At 47.1% G+C, this 14401-nt stretch overlaps 1 protein-coding gene across 5 annotated transcripts; it reads left to right on the top strand.

Annotated features, from left to right (window-relative positions):
- Window positions 1–218: 218 nt before the first annotated feature.
- On the top strand, window positions 219–8558 carry Slc22a6 (solute carrier family 22 member 6). Of its 5 annotated transcripts, none has more exons than XM_028777558.1 (10): window positions 219–626; window positions 991–1094; window positions 1320–1474; window positions 3204–3372; window positions 3806–3929; window positions 4062–4177; window positions 5332–5546; window positions 5687–5795; window positions 7669–7872; window positions 8156–8558. In XM_028777558.1, the coding sequence occupies exons 1-10, from the start codon at window positions 258–260 to the stop codon at window positions 8244–8246; spliced, it is 1656 nt and encodes a 551-aa protein (XP_028633391.1). In that variant the 5' UTR covers window positions 219–257; the 3' UTR covers window positions 8247–8558. The 5 variants fall into 5 exon arrangements, with proteins under 5 accessions (XP_028633391.1, XP_028633394.1, XP_028633393.1 ...); XM_028777561.1 differs by having other exon boundaries at window positions 258–626; window positions 7801–7872; window positions 8159–8246; XM_028777560.1 differs by having other exon boundaries at window positions 258–626; window positions 7801–7876; window positions 8094–8246.
- Window positions 8559–14401: the final 5843 nt, after the last annotated feature.

Raw genomic sequence — 14401 nt, 5'->3', positions numbered from 1 at the left:
AGGGCTCCAACAGACCCTGAAAGCTGAGCTATCCAGACCCCCGAAGTGAAGAAAAGAGGCGAGGGCAAGGGAGGGCCAGAACCAGGGGAGAGAGAAAGGAGGGGCAGCCCACCAGCCTGCCGTGTCCCGCCACAGAACCGGCTCAGCTCCAGCTCCAGGAGTCACTCAGCTGCAGAGGCAAAGGGCAGCAGACAGACAGACAGAGTTCCTGGGACTAGAGGTCCTCAGTCATTGACCACTCAGCCTGGCCCAGCCCCATGGCCTTCAATGACCTCCTGAAACAGGTGGGGGGCGTCGGACGCTTCCAGCTGATCCAGATCACCATGGTGGTTGCTCCCCTGTTGCTGATGGCTTCCCACAACACCGTGCAGAACTTCACTGCTGCTATCCCCACTCACCACTGTCGCCCACCTGCCAATGCCAACCTCAGCAAAGATGGAGGTCTGGAGGCCTGGCTGCCCCTGGACAAGCAAGGACGACCTGAATCTTGCCTCCGCTTTACTTCCCCCAAGCGGGGACCACCTTTTTCTAATGGCACAGAGGTCAATGACACCGGAGTCACAGAGCCCTGCATAGATGGCTGGGTCTACGACAACAGCACCTTCCCTTCAACCATCGTGACTGAGGTAAGAATGTGGGGCTTTCTCTCCATGTGACACTACTTCTCCTCCTACACAGACAGGCAGGCAGGCAGACAGACAGACAGACACACATGCGCACACAAACACACACACAGTCAAGCTTCTCAGGGGCCAAGACCAGAAGATGAAATTAAAACATTCAAGAAGACAGTATTTGTAAAAAGGGTGGATGTGGAAGTTGCTGAGTGTTGTAAGTGTGCTTATCTCCCAGGAACTGTAAGTCCAACAAGAAAGAGAAGCATTACTGAGAGAGAGTGACGTAGACCCTGGAGACCTTCCTAGAGGAGGTTGAGGGGCTTCCCTGCATCAGGCTCTTCTCTGTCCAACCCTGGCTTACCTCTCCCCACAGTGGAACCTTGTGTGCTCTCATCGGGCCTTCCGCCAGCTGGCCCAATCCCTGTACATGGTGGGAGTGCTGCTGGGAGCCATGATGTTTGGCTACCTGGCAGACAGGTCAGTCCTGGGTAAGCCAAAGAGCTGGGCTAAACTGGGATGGGGGCCCCTGGCTGGTTTTAAGGCAGGGGTGGCTGGCTTAAGTTCAAGACTTGGGATTCTTCTTAGGTCCTCAGAAAACTGCAGTCTGGGACATCACCATAGGCAGCTACTCCTCTCCTGTGTAGCTCAGCCTGGCTCCCAGTAGTCCTCAGACCCCTGACACAGGTCTTCCCTCCCCCACAGGCTGGGCCGTCGGAAGGTGCTGATCTTGAACTACCTGCAGACAGCTGTGTCGGGAACCTGTGCAGCCTATGCACCCAACTACACTGTCTACTGCATTTTCCGGCTCCTCTCGGGCATGTCTCTGGCTAGCATTGCAATCAACTGCATGACACTAAGTGAGGACTGCCCATCGTGTCCCCTCTCGCCACCCAGTCCTGCCAGTCCTCACCTTCTGAGCCCACCTCCTCTCAACCCAAAATCTCCTTAGATCTGCATTTCCAGTAAACATTAACACTGCCTTCCCCAGCCCCCAGCTCACACCACCTTGACCCCTCACTTAGAATGAGATTGCCAACTCCACGGTCAGAGTGCCCACAACAAGTCAGGTACAGAAGACCTTAGGAGTAGCGAAGACTGTATCCAAAGGAGGTCTGAAGGCTAGTGAGACAGACCAGGCATGGTGACATGTTCCCACAATTCCAGTGCTTGGGAGTCAGAGGTAGGAAGACTGTCTCAAGTGTGAAGCCAGACAGGTCTATATAATGAGTCCTAGACCAGTCTAGAATAAATAGCAAAGATGGTGGGGGTTGCAAGATATCTCAGTGGGTAAAGACACTTGCCATCAAGTCTAATGACCTGAGTTCAATCTCCAGGATCAACATGGTGACAGAAAAGTACCAACTGCTGCAAGTTAGCAGTTCTCTGACTTCCACACTTGTCAGGACAAGCACACATACAGGCACACACACAGAGAGAGGAGAGAGAGAGAGAGAGAGAGAGAGGGAGAGGGAGAGGGAGAGGGAGAGGGAGAGGGAGAGGGAGAGGGAGAGAGACATATACACAGAAAAGATAGAATAAGAGGATAAGTAAATAAAAATGTAAGTTTTTAAAAAAGAAACATCCTAGCTAGAAATATCAAAGGCACTCCCAGCCAAGAAGTCAGATCTCGCTCTGTTTTCACTGGTATTGTTTATTTGTTTTGTTTTGAAACATAGTCTTACTATGTAGCCTCCAACTCACAACACTCAGCTTCCCCCACCCAAGTGCTGGGATTGCAGGCAGATACCACCATGCCCTGATCTCTCTCAACTCTTAAAATTAATATAAAATATTGTAATTATTTTAGTATCATGGTTAGTCTAATATTTCTAAGTAAGGAGGAGCCAGCATCATATGCACCAAACATACTTAGTGATTGAGAATAGTGTATTCATAAACCATCAGTGTGTTTCCTCTAGTAGATTTTACACACACACACACATATACACAATTTCCCAGATAATGAATCTGAGGCTGAGGAGAAGAAACAAAATTTACCTGCAGTCATCCCTCAAGCCCAGAAGAAATTCAGGAATTCACAATTCTCTAGATTGAAGAACTAGCTAGGCCTGACATAGAGCTAAATCATGCCTAAGGCTCCAAAGTCAATATAAATATTCAAGTGTATCCCAGCAGTAGAATCAGAAGTCCATCAGAAACCCAGCCCTTCCTCTCGAGACCTTAACACAGTAGCGGACCCTTCCTACCTAGACTGATGCTCCAGGATGGAAAAAAAGTAGTGCTCTGACCACGCAGGGTGAATCCAGTCCGGGACTGAGGGAAAGGCAGTGCTTGCTGCTGAGAACAGACTGAGTGGTCAGAGTAACTCTGCACGGAAAGGGGCTGTAGTCAGGCCCTTAGGGCAGGGCCAAAAAGCAGCAGGAGCATGGAGAGGCCAGTTCCAGGGAATCCTGAATCTAACTCCTAATTCCTACTTCCACTTAATGTCTCCGCTCTCCCTACCTTGGTGCCCAATCTCACCAATACATCTTCTACAGAGTCGGGAAAAAACACAATTGGGAGGGGGAAGAGAGGACCCTTCCCATCTAGCAGCCCAATTACCCCCACCACTTTAACCCTTTCCAGATGTGGAATGGATGCCTATCCACACCCGTGCCTATGTGGGCACCTTGATCGGCTATGTCTACAGCTTGGGCCAATTCCTCCTGGCTGGTATCGCCTATGCTGTGCCCCACTGGCGCCACCTGCAGCTTGTGGTCTCTGTGCCTTTTTTCGTTGCCTTCATCTACTCTTGGTATGTGGGATCTGGGGCGGGAAAGATTGATTGCCCGAAGTCTATGGGGCTACAACAGACAAGCCATCGCCCAGAGCTTGGCGCAAACTTCCCCAGAGAGTCCATCAAGCCATAAAGCTGACTCCAAGACAATGCTTCTCTTGAATAAATTCTGAAGCCAAGGCTGGGATAGGTTTTGTTCTGAAGGAGGGTGGCAGTTCTCTGGCACACCACAGTTTGACCTGCCTGCTGGCACGCCTCTACCCAGCACCCAGGAGCAGGGGCTTCTGGGTTGGGAAACGGGTCTTTATAGAGCTGGCCTTTGTCCTTAAGGGGCTCTTGGCAAGGGCCCTGGTCCCCAGAACATAAGTAAAACCCTACTACATACCTCTAACCCAGAAGACTGAAACTGAGACTATGCCAACATCTGCCCTCTCTCCATCCTCACTTCCAGGTTCTTCATTGAGTCAGCCCGCTGGTACTCCTCCTCAGGAAGGCTGGACCTCACCCTCCGAGCCCTGCAGAGAGTGGCCAGGATCAATGGGAAACAAGAAGAGGGAGCTAAACTGAATATAGAGGTAAGACTCATTTGTTCCTAAACACCGCCTGAGCTCCAACCCAATCCCCAATACCAAGACACAAGATTCAGAGGTTGGACAAAAGGGTCCCCTAGGGAAAGCTCAGGCTTTGAGTCACGCCCATCCCACCAGGTGCTCCGGACTAGCCTGCAGAAGGAACTGACTCAAGGCAAAGGCCAGGCCTCAGCCGTGGAGCTGCTGCGCTGCCCCACCCTTCGACACCTCTTCATCTGTCTCTCCATGCTGTGGTAGGCTCAGACAGACACACTGCTGGACAAGCGGGCTAATCAAAAGATCAAAATCAGGCTGGGGGAGGGCATGGATAAAATGGGTGGAAAAGGGAGGGAAGGGGAGGAAAAATCAGCAGATCTGCTATGACTGGTAGTGAGACCCTCAAAGAAACCATCGCCCTCCAGCTCCACCCAGTCCCCGGGCTCAAACTGGTCACTAGTCTCCCAGCTCCTCTCCCAGCCCTGTTCCAGGATAAACCACCTTATCAGGACCACAGATAAGATTTCCAGAGCCCACAAGTTTATATTGTGAGGTCAAACCAGTGTGCTTTGAAAAACGCTCAGAGACTTTATTGCTCCGGTAGTACCTGGAGGGAAACCAGCACAGGCATAAGAGAAGCCACACGTGCCACACATATTCCCCACAACACACTTGGGACAAAGATGATGTAAGCTCAAATCTTCTTTTCAGTGTTCCCATTCTCTCTCTCCTCTCCTCTCCTTTCTCCTCTCCTCTCCTCTTCTCTCTCTCTCTCTCTCTCTCTCTCTCTCTCTCTCTCTCTCTCTTTCGTATGCATCACCATGGTAATCCCATGACAGTTAAGTGGGGCATGGTCAGAACCTTGATGTAGCTTACACGGTAACCTGTCCTCCCTCAGTCCAGCAGATAAGATAAAGACTGAGAGTGCATAAATCCTACTTAGCAGCTAAGTGAAAGTTCCCCAACTCCCTGGGGTGTCAAGTTAGCACAGGATTAGAGGACTGCTCCAATAGTGCAACTGTGCAGTTTGAATATGTGCAGTTTGAATATGTAATTGCTATGTGTCTAAAGAAGCAATAACCAAAGCAGATCTCAGGTCCCAAAGCAGGATACTCCATGCATCACTGTATTTATGGAAGAGCATCCTTGATTTTTGTTGTTGTTTTGTTTTGTTTTCTTGGAGGTTTTTTTGAGGGGAGTGGGTTGATTTTGGTTTGATTTTAGTTTTTCAAAACAGGGTTTCTTTGTGTATCCTCAGCTCACTTTGTAGATCAGGCTAGCCTCAAACACAGAGACACACCTGCATCTGCCTCTTATGCTGGGATTAAAGGCAAGCACCACCATTGCCCAGCTATGAGCACCCTTGTTTAAGCCCATCTAACCAGCTCCACATATCTCTCCCTCATACCAGGTTTGCCACTAGCTTTGCCTACTACGGGCTGGTCATGGACCTGCAGGGCTTTGGGGTCAGCATATACCTTATCCAGGTGATTTTTGGAGCCGTGGACCTGCCTGCCAAGTTCGTGTGCTTCCTAGTCATCAACTCCATAGGCCGCCGGCCTGCACAGTTGGCCTCCCTGCTGCTGGCAGGCATCTGCATCCTACTGAATGGCATAATACCAAAGGGTGAGCACTTACCAGTCTATCAGCTCTCAGTCCCACCCACCCTGCCCCTTCAGACATAACCCAACTTCTCAGAAGAAGAAAAAAACAGTACCTCCAACCTCGATCCCCTTGCTCCCCATCTCCCACTCCTTTCTCTCTAGGCCATACAATCGTACGCACATCCCTGGCTGTGCTAGGAAAGGGCTGTCTGGCTTCCTCTTTCAACTGCATCTTCCTGTACACCGGAGAGCTGTACCCCACTGTGATTCGGTAAGAGGGTACTCAGTGCATGGAGAGTCTAGGGAAGGATAGTCTCTTGCCCACATTAAAGCCAGAACCCCAGAGTATAGCCTAGTACCCAGAACATCTCCAAAAACCATTCATTGGGGCAAGATATATAGGAACCACTCAGTTACACGTGTCAGGGTCTGGCTGGCAGAGGTGTGGCTGTCCAGCCACCACCTAACCCCCTCAAGGAGATCTAGAAGTTACCAACGAGAACAGGGTAGAGAGTCACATCTCAGAGACAATCAGCTGAAGACCCCAGAATACAAGTTACAAGCTGTGATCATATCTAAACTTCATCTTAAACTAAGCAGTATATCTGAAATCAAAGACACAAACACACATGCAACTTTTTACAAGAACCATTCCTGACAACATACCAGCCGTATGAGCAAACTCAGCACCACTTTATGGTAAGATGGGAGTGATGTTAAGAAATAAAGCAATATGTCTACCTTAGGAATTGAATGTAAACATCACATAAAATGTCAAAGACCTGAGAGGTCACGGTGCTGGGATGAGAACCCTGAGGCATCTTGGATACTATTCCACGACTTTATGACTTCTAGACAGTGTGTACTATGTACCAAGCATTCAAGTAAAGCATGTACTGTCTTAATCTTTTCACAAATATTGACTCACTTATTTCTCAAAACAGATCAAGGTAGACATTATCATTTTCCTTTAACACATGTGAAAACAGAAACACAGAGAAGTTAGGTATACTCTCCAAGATCACACAGCTCGTGTGTGAAACCCAATGCAGTTGCTCTTGAGTCGGTGTTTTTAACGTCTTCTTTCACAAGGAATGTTCTCAGTTAGCAGGATTTATTTTTAGATTTATTTATTTATTTTTATTTATCATGTGAGTGTTTTGCCCACATGTATGTACATATACCATGTACCTGCCCATTGGGCACAGAAGACAATGTCAGATCCGCTACAACTGGAGTTACAGATGGTTATGAGCTGCCATGTAGGTACTGAAAACTGGACCTGGGTCCTCTCCTCTCTAAGAGCAGCCAGTGCTCTTAGTCACTGAGCCATCTTGCCAGCTCTCATAGAGAATAAATATTCTTAACACACAAGCAACATGCAGCTTCCAGGTCCCTTCCCCTGGGGATCCTAACTAACAGGTTTCTGTGACATGGAGACAGCTATGATTCATAAGGTATGCAGGTGTGATGCGGTGTAGCTCAGGGGTGGAGCAGTTGTCTCATGAGTGTGAGGTCCAGAGTTCCATCCCTAGCACAGCCAGAAAAAGAAAGGAAGGAAGGAAGGAAGGAAGGGAGGGAGGGAGGGAGGGAGGGAGGGAGGGAGGGAGAGGGAGGGAGGGAGGGAGGGAGGGAGGGAGGGAGAGAGAGAGAGAGAGGGAGAGAAAGAAAGAAAGAAAGAAAGAAAGAAAGAAAGAAAGAAAGAAAGAAAGAAAGAAGAAAAGAAGAAAAAGAAAAACACATTCCAGAATCCCTGGTCTTACCCAATGGTCTCACATGACAGCTGAAAACTGAAGCCCAGAGATTGTAAAGATATTGGCTGAAGGTCACACAGCAGCTTAAGGAAAGAGGCAGAACTCAGTTTCAAGTCTCTTGATTCTCTAATGACAGTCCTTCCCCATTTCCCTTTTTGTTTTAAAAGACACCACAAGGGTCTGGGGATGCCAGTAGTAAGGCATCTGCCTGGTCTATGCAAAGCTCTGGCTTTGATTCCAGCACAAACAACAGCCAAACACAGAAATGTGGAATCATTTGCTAATCAAGTAGAAAAAGGGAGGCACAAGGATGGTGAGGGAACTGCCCTGCTCCAAATGTGGCCACTGGTACCCATGCCAGAGCTTTAACCAGCACCTATCTGACCACAGGCAGACAGGCCTGGGCATGGGCAGCACCATGGCCCGGGTGGGCAGCATCGTGAGCCCACTGGTGAGCATGACTGCAGAGATCTACCCCTCCATGCCTCTCTTCATCTTCGGTGCTGTCCCCGTGGCCGCCAGTGCAATCACTCCCCTGCTGCCAGAGACCTTGGGCAAGCCGCTGCCTGATACAGTGCAGGACCTGAAGAGCAGGTTGGTATCCCCCAAGGAGGATCAGTGACTTACTCCAGGTCACCTACCCAGTCTAGGGCAGCACTGAGGTTCAGACCCAGCCCTCCTCTTCCATGTCAGGGCTTTTTCCCTTTGTCTCCAAGTGGAAGATTCTCCCATAATCCTTGGGGCTCTCAGCTCCAGAAAGAAGTAGTTGCCATTTGAGAGCAGATAGTGATGGCTAGTAACAGCTGAGGGGAGAGCCTGCCCCATCTCAAACCCAAACAGGAGGCTGCAAACCCAAATATCTGCTTTCCTTCCCCAGGAGCAGAGGAAAGCAAAAGCAACAGCAGCAGGAACAGCAGAAGCAGATGATGCCACTTCAGGCCTCAGCACAGGAGAAGAATGGACTCTGAAAATGGAAGGGGCTTCACATAGCACTAAAAGGTGTGGGGTTCTACAGGTCCTACCATCTACATGAGGAGCGGAAGTGAGTGGAGGGACTGGATCATCCAAATGTGAAGGCTGTCATTCAGAGAAACGCCTCCCCAAAGGTCACTACAGTAGACCCACTAGGTACAAAAGGTCTGACTGTGTGCAGCTTCTTAAGCAGAATGTGCTCTTCATCAGCCATCTTCCAGCTCAGTAGTCACTCCTCGAGCTCCAGTGCCCTCCACCTCCAGGACATTGTAAAGAATCCAGACAATTAAATGAATCTCTTCTACCTTAGTCCCCCTCTCCTCTTCTTTGCTCCCACCTTTCCTATCCAATCATTTCTGTTTTAGCTACATGCCTTATGTCCCTTCTCAAAATCAAAATCCGATGAGAAACTGAAATGAAAACAGCAGTCAGAGGCTTTACTGTGGGCTCTTCTCCTACTGTAAGAGCAAATGGAAACTTTTAGCAGCAAAAGAGGTAGATGCTCATAGGTGTGGTGTCAGGATACTGCACCCCCTGCAAGTTCACACCACTAGCCAACCTATTCTTTCCTGTGTTTGATGGATTTTCAATGTTGCTCTGCTTCCTGTGGGCCTAGGGGCTGGTGGAGGAGTGAGATAAGGACCAGACATTATTGAACAGCCAAGGAGACCCAACACTGAGTGTTAATTTTGTGCCAGGCAGTGTCTTAAACAATTTGAATGTATTAATTCAATGTATCCTCTCAGTTATCCCCTGAAGGTAGACACTGTTTGAGAGTAATTTGTTTTGGTTTCATTTTTTAGTTTTCCTGATAAGAGGTCTTATCTAGCTAGTTATTTTGTCAATTTGACACAAGCTAGAGTCATTTGAGAAGAAAGATCCTCAACTGAAAAACTGTCTCTATAAGTGGCCTGAAGGCAGGCCTGTGTGGGGCAGGTTCTTGATTAACGATTGATGAAGGGGATCCAGACCACTGTCGGCAGTACCATCCCTGGGCTGGTGGTCCTGGGTGCTATAACAAAGTAAACTGAGCAAGCCAGTACACAGTGTTCTTCCATGGCCTCTGCTTCAATCTCTGCCCTGACTTCTCACAAGGATGGACTGCGACCTGAGAGCTGTAAGAGGAAATAAACCCTTTCCTCTCCAAGTAGCTTTTGATCATGGTATTTTTGTCACAGCAATGGAAATACTAATACAGGGTCTCATCCCTGACTGGCCTTGAACTTACTAAGTAGCTGAAGATGACTTTGAACCTTGATCCTTCTGTCTCCACTTCCCAAATGCAAGCAATATAGGTGTGTGCCACAATGTTCAAATCTGAAAATAGTACAGTTTAAGTCCTGTCTTAGTCTCTCTTCAGTCAGTGTGTCAGAGACCTTGTAGCATCTTCTGTGACCTGACCAAGATGGAACACTCCAGAGAATTCTCAACTTCCTGGTCCTGGTAGAGTTCTCCTCATTCTCAGGGCTTCACCTCATCATGCAGGTCCCACACAGGCTTTTAGTCCAAAGCCCTTCCTTACAGGATTTTCTGCCCGAAAGAAGTTTCGTGACCCCAGCGAGCTTTAGAGGACAGAGGCTCCACCAGCTAAGCTTCCTGTCCTATGGAAGGCTGCACAGAGGAATCCTTGAGGACATCTACACCAACTCCTTAGAACTTTGAATTGTGTGGCCTGAAACAGAAATAATATGCAGATATGATTAAATTAAGGATTCTGAAGTGAGGAAACTCTCCTAAATTATTTGGGTTAGCCCAATGTGATCACAAAGGCAGTGAGAGAGACAGATCAGATTTAACAGCAGAATCAAGAGAGTGGAGTGACTCAAAAAGGAATGAAAAATAAAAATCAGTTCAAGACAAGACAGAGACAATAAACTTCAATTAATTGTTACTAAATTAAAGTAACTTCTAATCATTTTCAATCAAATAGGTATATTTAGCATTATCAAATAAATAAATAAGTGGTATAGGCCTCCAGGCCAAGGAATGAAACTTCCGGGAGCTGAAATGGAAGGAAATGGATTCTTCTTTGAAGCCACCAAAAAGAATACATCCCTGTTGACATAGCAACCTTCAATATCCAGCCTCTAACTATACAAGAATAAACGGGGATGTTTTAAGCCGCTATATTTGCAATGATTTCTTATGAACAGCAATAGGAAATTGATAATGTCTTTTGTTAGTTTCCTCCAGGAGACCTAGTAGGAACTCTATTTTCCCATCTATTGTATTTTTGGTTGGGATGGAACTGTAATGCCTAGGTAGGGAAAGGGCCCTACCTATCAAATTCACAGAATTTGCCTGACCACTACTTCCTGTAGATATTTTGGAGCTCCTAAACTCCCCTCTGCTAAATCCTCACCTGCCTATCCCCAACCCCTTCACCTCCCCAAACCCCCTGCACAGGTGTTACAAAACTGTCTTCGTCATAAGTCTAGGAGCAAAAGAATAATACAGCACCAGGGCTGGAGATGCAGCTTAGTTGGCGGAGCACTTGCCTAGCAGGCACGAAGTCCTGAGCTCCAGCCTCAGCATTAGCAAACTGGGAATGCCTGTGTACACCTGTAATCCCAGGACTCAAGAGGTACGGGGGGGGGGGGGGAAAGAGCTAAAGATTAAGGTCACCCTGGGCTTCACAGTGAGTATGAGGTCAGCCTAGTACTCATGATATGTCTCAAGGGGAGACAGAAAAAAATGAACAGAGGTAAGAATAGGGAAGGGCAGGAAACTCTGCATGGACCTGTGGCCCAGGCCTCCCCCCAAGAAAACCTTCAGTGATCTCTGAGGGCTATGTCCATGCAGCACAGATTGTGGTTACACGCCAGTAGCTGAATCTGTCAAAAACCAATAAAGTGCTAAGCTACATGATCTTGAGACTCCATTTTCTCCTCTAGTTCCAATCCAGTCTCACCCTGTTTTGCTTAAATTCCTCCTCAAGAGAAGCCCATTGTGATATAAGTCACATATGTAAGGACACAAAGCAGCTATAGTTTAGATGTAGGTGGTAAATGATGCTAGATGTTCCGATGGAGTGTCTCAAAGCACAGCAGCCACTAGGGAAAGCTATGGCTGAGGAAACCTAAACACAACCTAATAGAAAGCTAGAACTACCCCTGGGCTTGATGATATCCTTGGTATATAGATTTAACCAAAGCCAATGCCACTTACTGACCTCTACTTGAACTCTCCACTTGCAGTTATACTTGCTATGAGAAAGGGAACTCACATGATATGAGAGCTACCCTCATTGGAGCTTCCTTCCTGGGAGCAGATTCTGGACCTCAGTACAGAAGCAACGTCCAAATAGGGCCAGGCCATCTCACAAAGTTGAGAACAAAAGAGATGTTCAAGATGATCAAGGCAGCTGGAATTTGCAGAACTGAGAACTATAAAGCTTCTAGGGATGAGGGAGGTACACAAGCACCAGGGACCCCAGGTTTGCAGAATCTAAAGAGGATTCCTAGTGGTAGAGATGCAGCTCAGTTGGTAGAGGCCTTATCTACCTCAGTACTACAAGCGAACCAGGTGTGGTACTTCATGCCTGAAATCCCAACATACAAAAGATCAGAAGTTCAAGGTCATCCTCAGTTACATAAACAGCTCAAGACCAGACTCAGCCACATAAGACTGTCTCAAAAAAAATACATATATACATACATGCATGCATGCATACATACATACATACATACATACATAAACAAATAAATGAAAGGAATTTCTAGGGCCAGTGAGGGGTTCAGTGGGTAAAAGCACTGACCACACAAACCTGATGTGAGTTCTGTCCCTGGAACCCACATCGGAAACAGTGAACTGACTCCTGAAAGTTATGTTTTGACCTCTATATGCAGACAAAGAGAATAGAATGAAATTTTAAAAGAAGAATTCCTAGAACTCAGTAAAAAAAAAAAAAAAAAAAAACAACCTCAAATACACCAATTCAAATATAGCCAAAGATCCATAAACACAGGCTTTGCCATAGAAGATACAGGAACAGGCAATAAGCACAAAAGATGACCAACCTCATTATAACTGAGGGAAATGACTATCAGACCACAGTGAGATGCTAGTTCACACCCATACAAACAGCTAACATGGAATATTCTGGATTCTGTGCAACCATGTGATGCCCTGAGCAGCAACCTTGAGACTCTACAGGATCCTCACCAGCAAGAAGACTCTCAGCAGATGTGACTCCTTGACTTTGGACTTCCTACTACTCCATGTGATCAAGTTGCAGCCAGAAGGCTGAGACTCAGCTAGTGAGACCTACCCACACTGGACTTTGATTCAAGGGAGAGTGACTTGAAAATGGAGCCCAAAGAATACTCCCCCAAGGTGACAGGTCCACAGCTCAGCTACAGACCCCAGAGCCTTCAATGGACTAGTTTGTGGGTCATACTACTCAAGCTGAGTTTTCTCTATAATTCCCCCTAACTACCCAATGGGCTATTGATAAATGTGCTCTCTCCTTGAAAAATAAATTAAGGCTGAGCACAGTAATGTGCTGAAAAGAATTAACAGAAATCCAGTTCTAACAGAATCCTAGGTTTGTAGCCACTCATTAGCAATGGCAGCAGCAGTGAGCCAAAGTAAACCTTTGGTCTTTGTAAGTTGACTTGCCTCAAAAATTTGTCACAGTGATAGAAAGCTGACTAATACACAGAGTTCCAAAACAGAATGCCAAGGACTAGACAGCTTACTCAACAAAAATCACTTTTTCACAGGTCTAGAGGCTGAAAGTCCATTATCAAAGTGTCAGCAGGTTTAAGCCTCTTTCCTTGGCTACCTTCCCATCATGTCCTCACATGGCCTTTCCTACACACACACACACACACACACACACATAAACGCATGCGCACACACACATCCCTGCTGCTTCTTTTTATAAAGACATCAGATGTTTAGATTAGGAAATTACTCTTTTATTATTTGACAATTCTACACATGCAAACACATGCAAAGTTCCTCCCCCCAACTCCCACTCTTCCAAGAAATCCCTAATATATTCCCCTCTCTTTCACTTCCTCAACTTCAGTAAGGACAGGAGTCCTGGAGGCCTGGCTGCCTGAGTCCTGCGTCTTCTTCTCTCCTCCAATGGGAACAGTCTTTTCCCAATAACACAGATGCCAGCAGCACAGGAGCCACAAAGCCCTGCATGGATAGCTAGATTTTTTTTTCCCTTCTACCAAGCATAGCTGAGATGAGGAAACCTAGGCCACACTCCAACCTCCGTGCTTCATCTGTGTCAGTTACCTTCTTCAGTACTGAATCAGGGTAACTGGCAAAACTGGCTCATAGAGGGGATACAGTCCATCATAGTAGAGATGCAGCAGCCTTGGGTAGCTGATCAGAAAGCTGATTGCCTGTATTCTACTCTCCTTTTTATTCACTCAGGAACCTAATCCCCACAGAACAGCACCACCCAGATTCAGAGTGGATCTTCCTACCTCAGTCAAATCTTTCCGGAAATATCCTCACAGACAAATCCAGAAGTTTATCTGCTACGTATTTCTAAATCCTGCCAAGATCCCCATCAAGATTCATTCCCAATCCCCTCTTGCCCTCTCCACATACAGACACAGTCTAAGTGACCATGACTTGAGTTTGTCTGAAACAGGAAAAGATGCTGAAGCTACAGCTTTTCAAGTTGAGAGGCTTGCCCAGGAGGAGACACAGTAAACCCTTCAGGAAGCAGCTCTCTGCCCAGCACACACCAGACAAGACACTGCAACAGGAACCAAATGCTAACCTTCACCTTCTCAAAAAGCCAAAAGACGTTGGGGAATCAGACAAGTCCCCAAGGTGGGTATAGAAGAAAGAGAATGGAGGCTATTGATTCTGAGGTCAGAGTTTTAGAGACAAAAAGAGTTTCCTGACTTTATCTAGAAATTGTTCCTGGTAGCGGGGCTAGGAGACGAAACACAGCCAGGGAGCTAAGACAGGAAGGACAACAGGGATGTGGGGTTCTTTTCATCTTAGACACACACACACTCACACATACTCTCACATACACTCATACACACACTCACACACACACTCTCATACACTCACACTCACACACACTCTCACACACTCATACACACACACACACACACTCTCACACTCTCATACACTCACACATACACTCATACACACACACTCACACACATAC

Source organism: Grammomys surdaster, unplaced genomic scaffold (genome assembly GCF_004785775.1).
Source record: "Grammomys surdaster isolate TR1022 unplaced genomic scaffold, NIH_TR_1.0 310, whole genome shotgun sequence".
Taxonomy (NCBI): Eukaryota; Metazoa; Chordata; class Mammalia; order Rodentia; family Muridae; genus Grammomys; species Grammomys surdaster.
The sequence above is the reverse complement of the archived record's forward strand: the minus strand, read 5'-3'. Positions and strand labels throughout refer to the sequence as shown.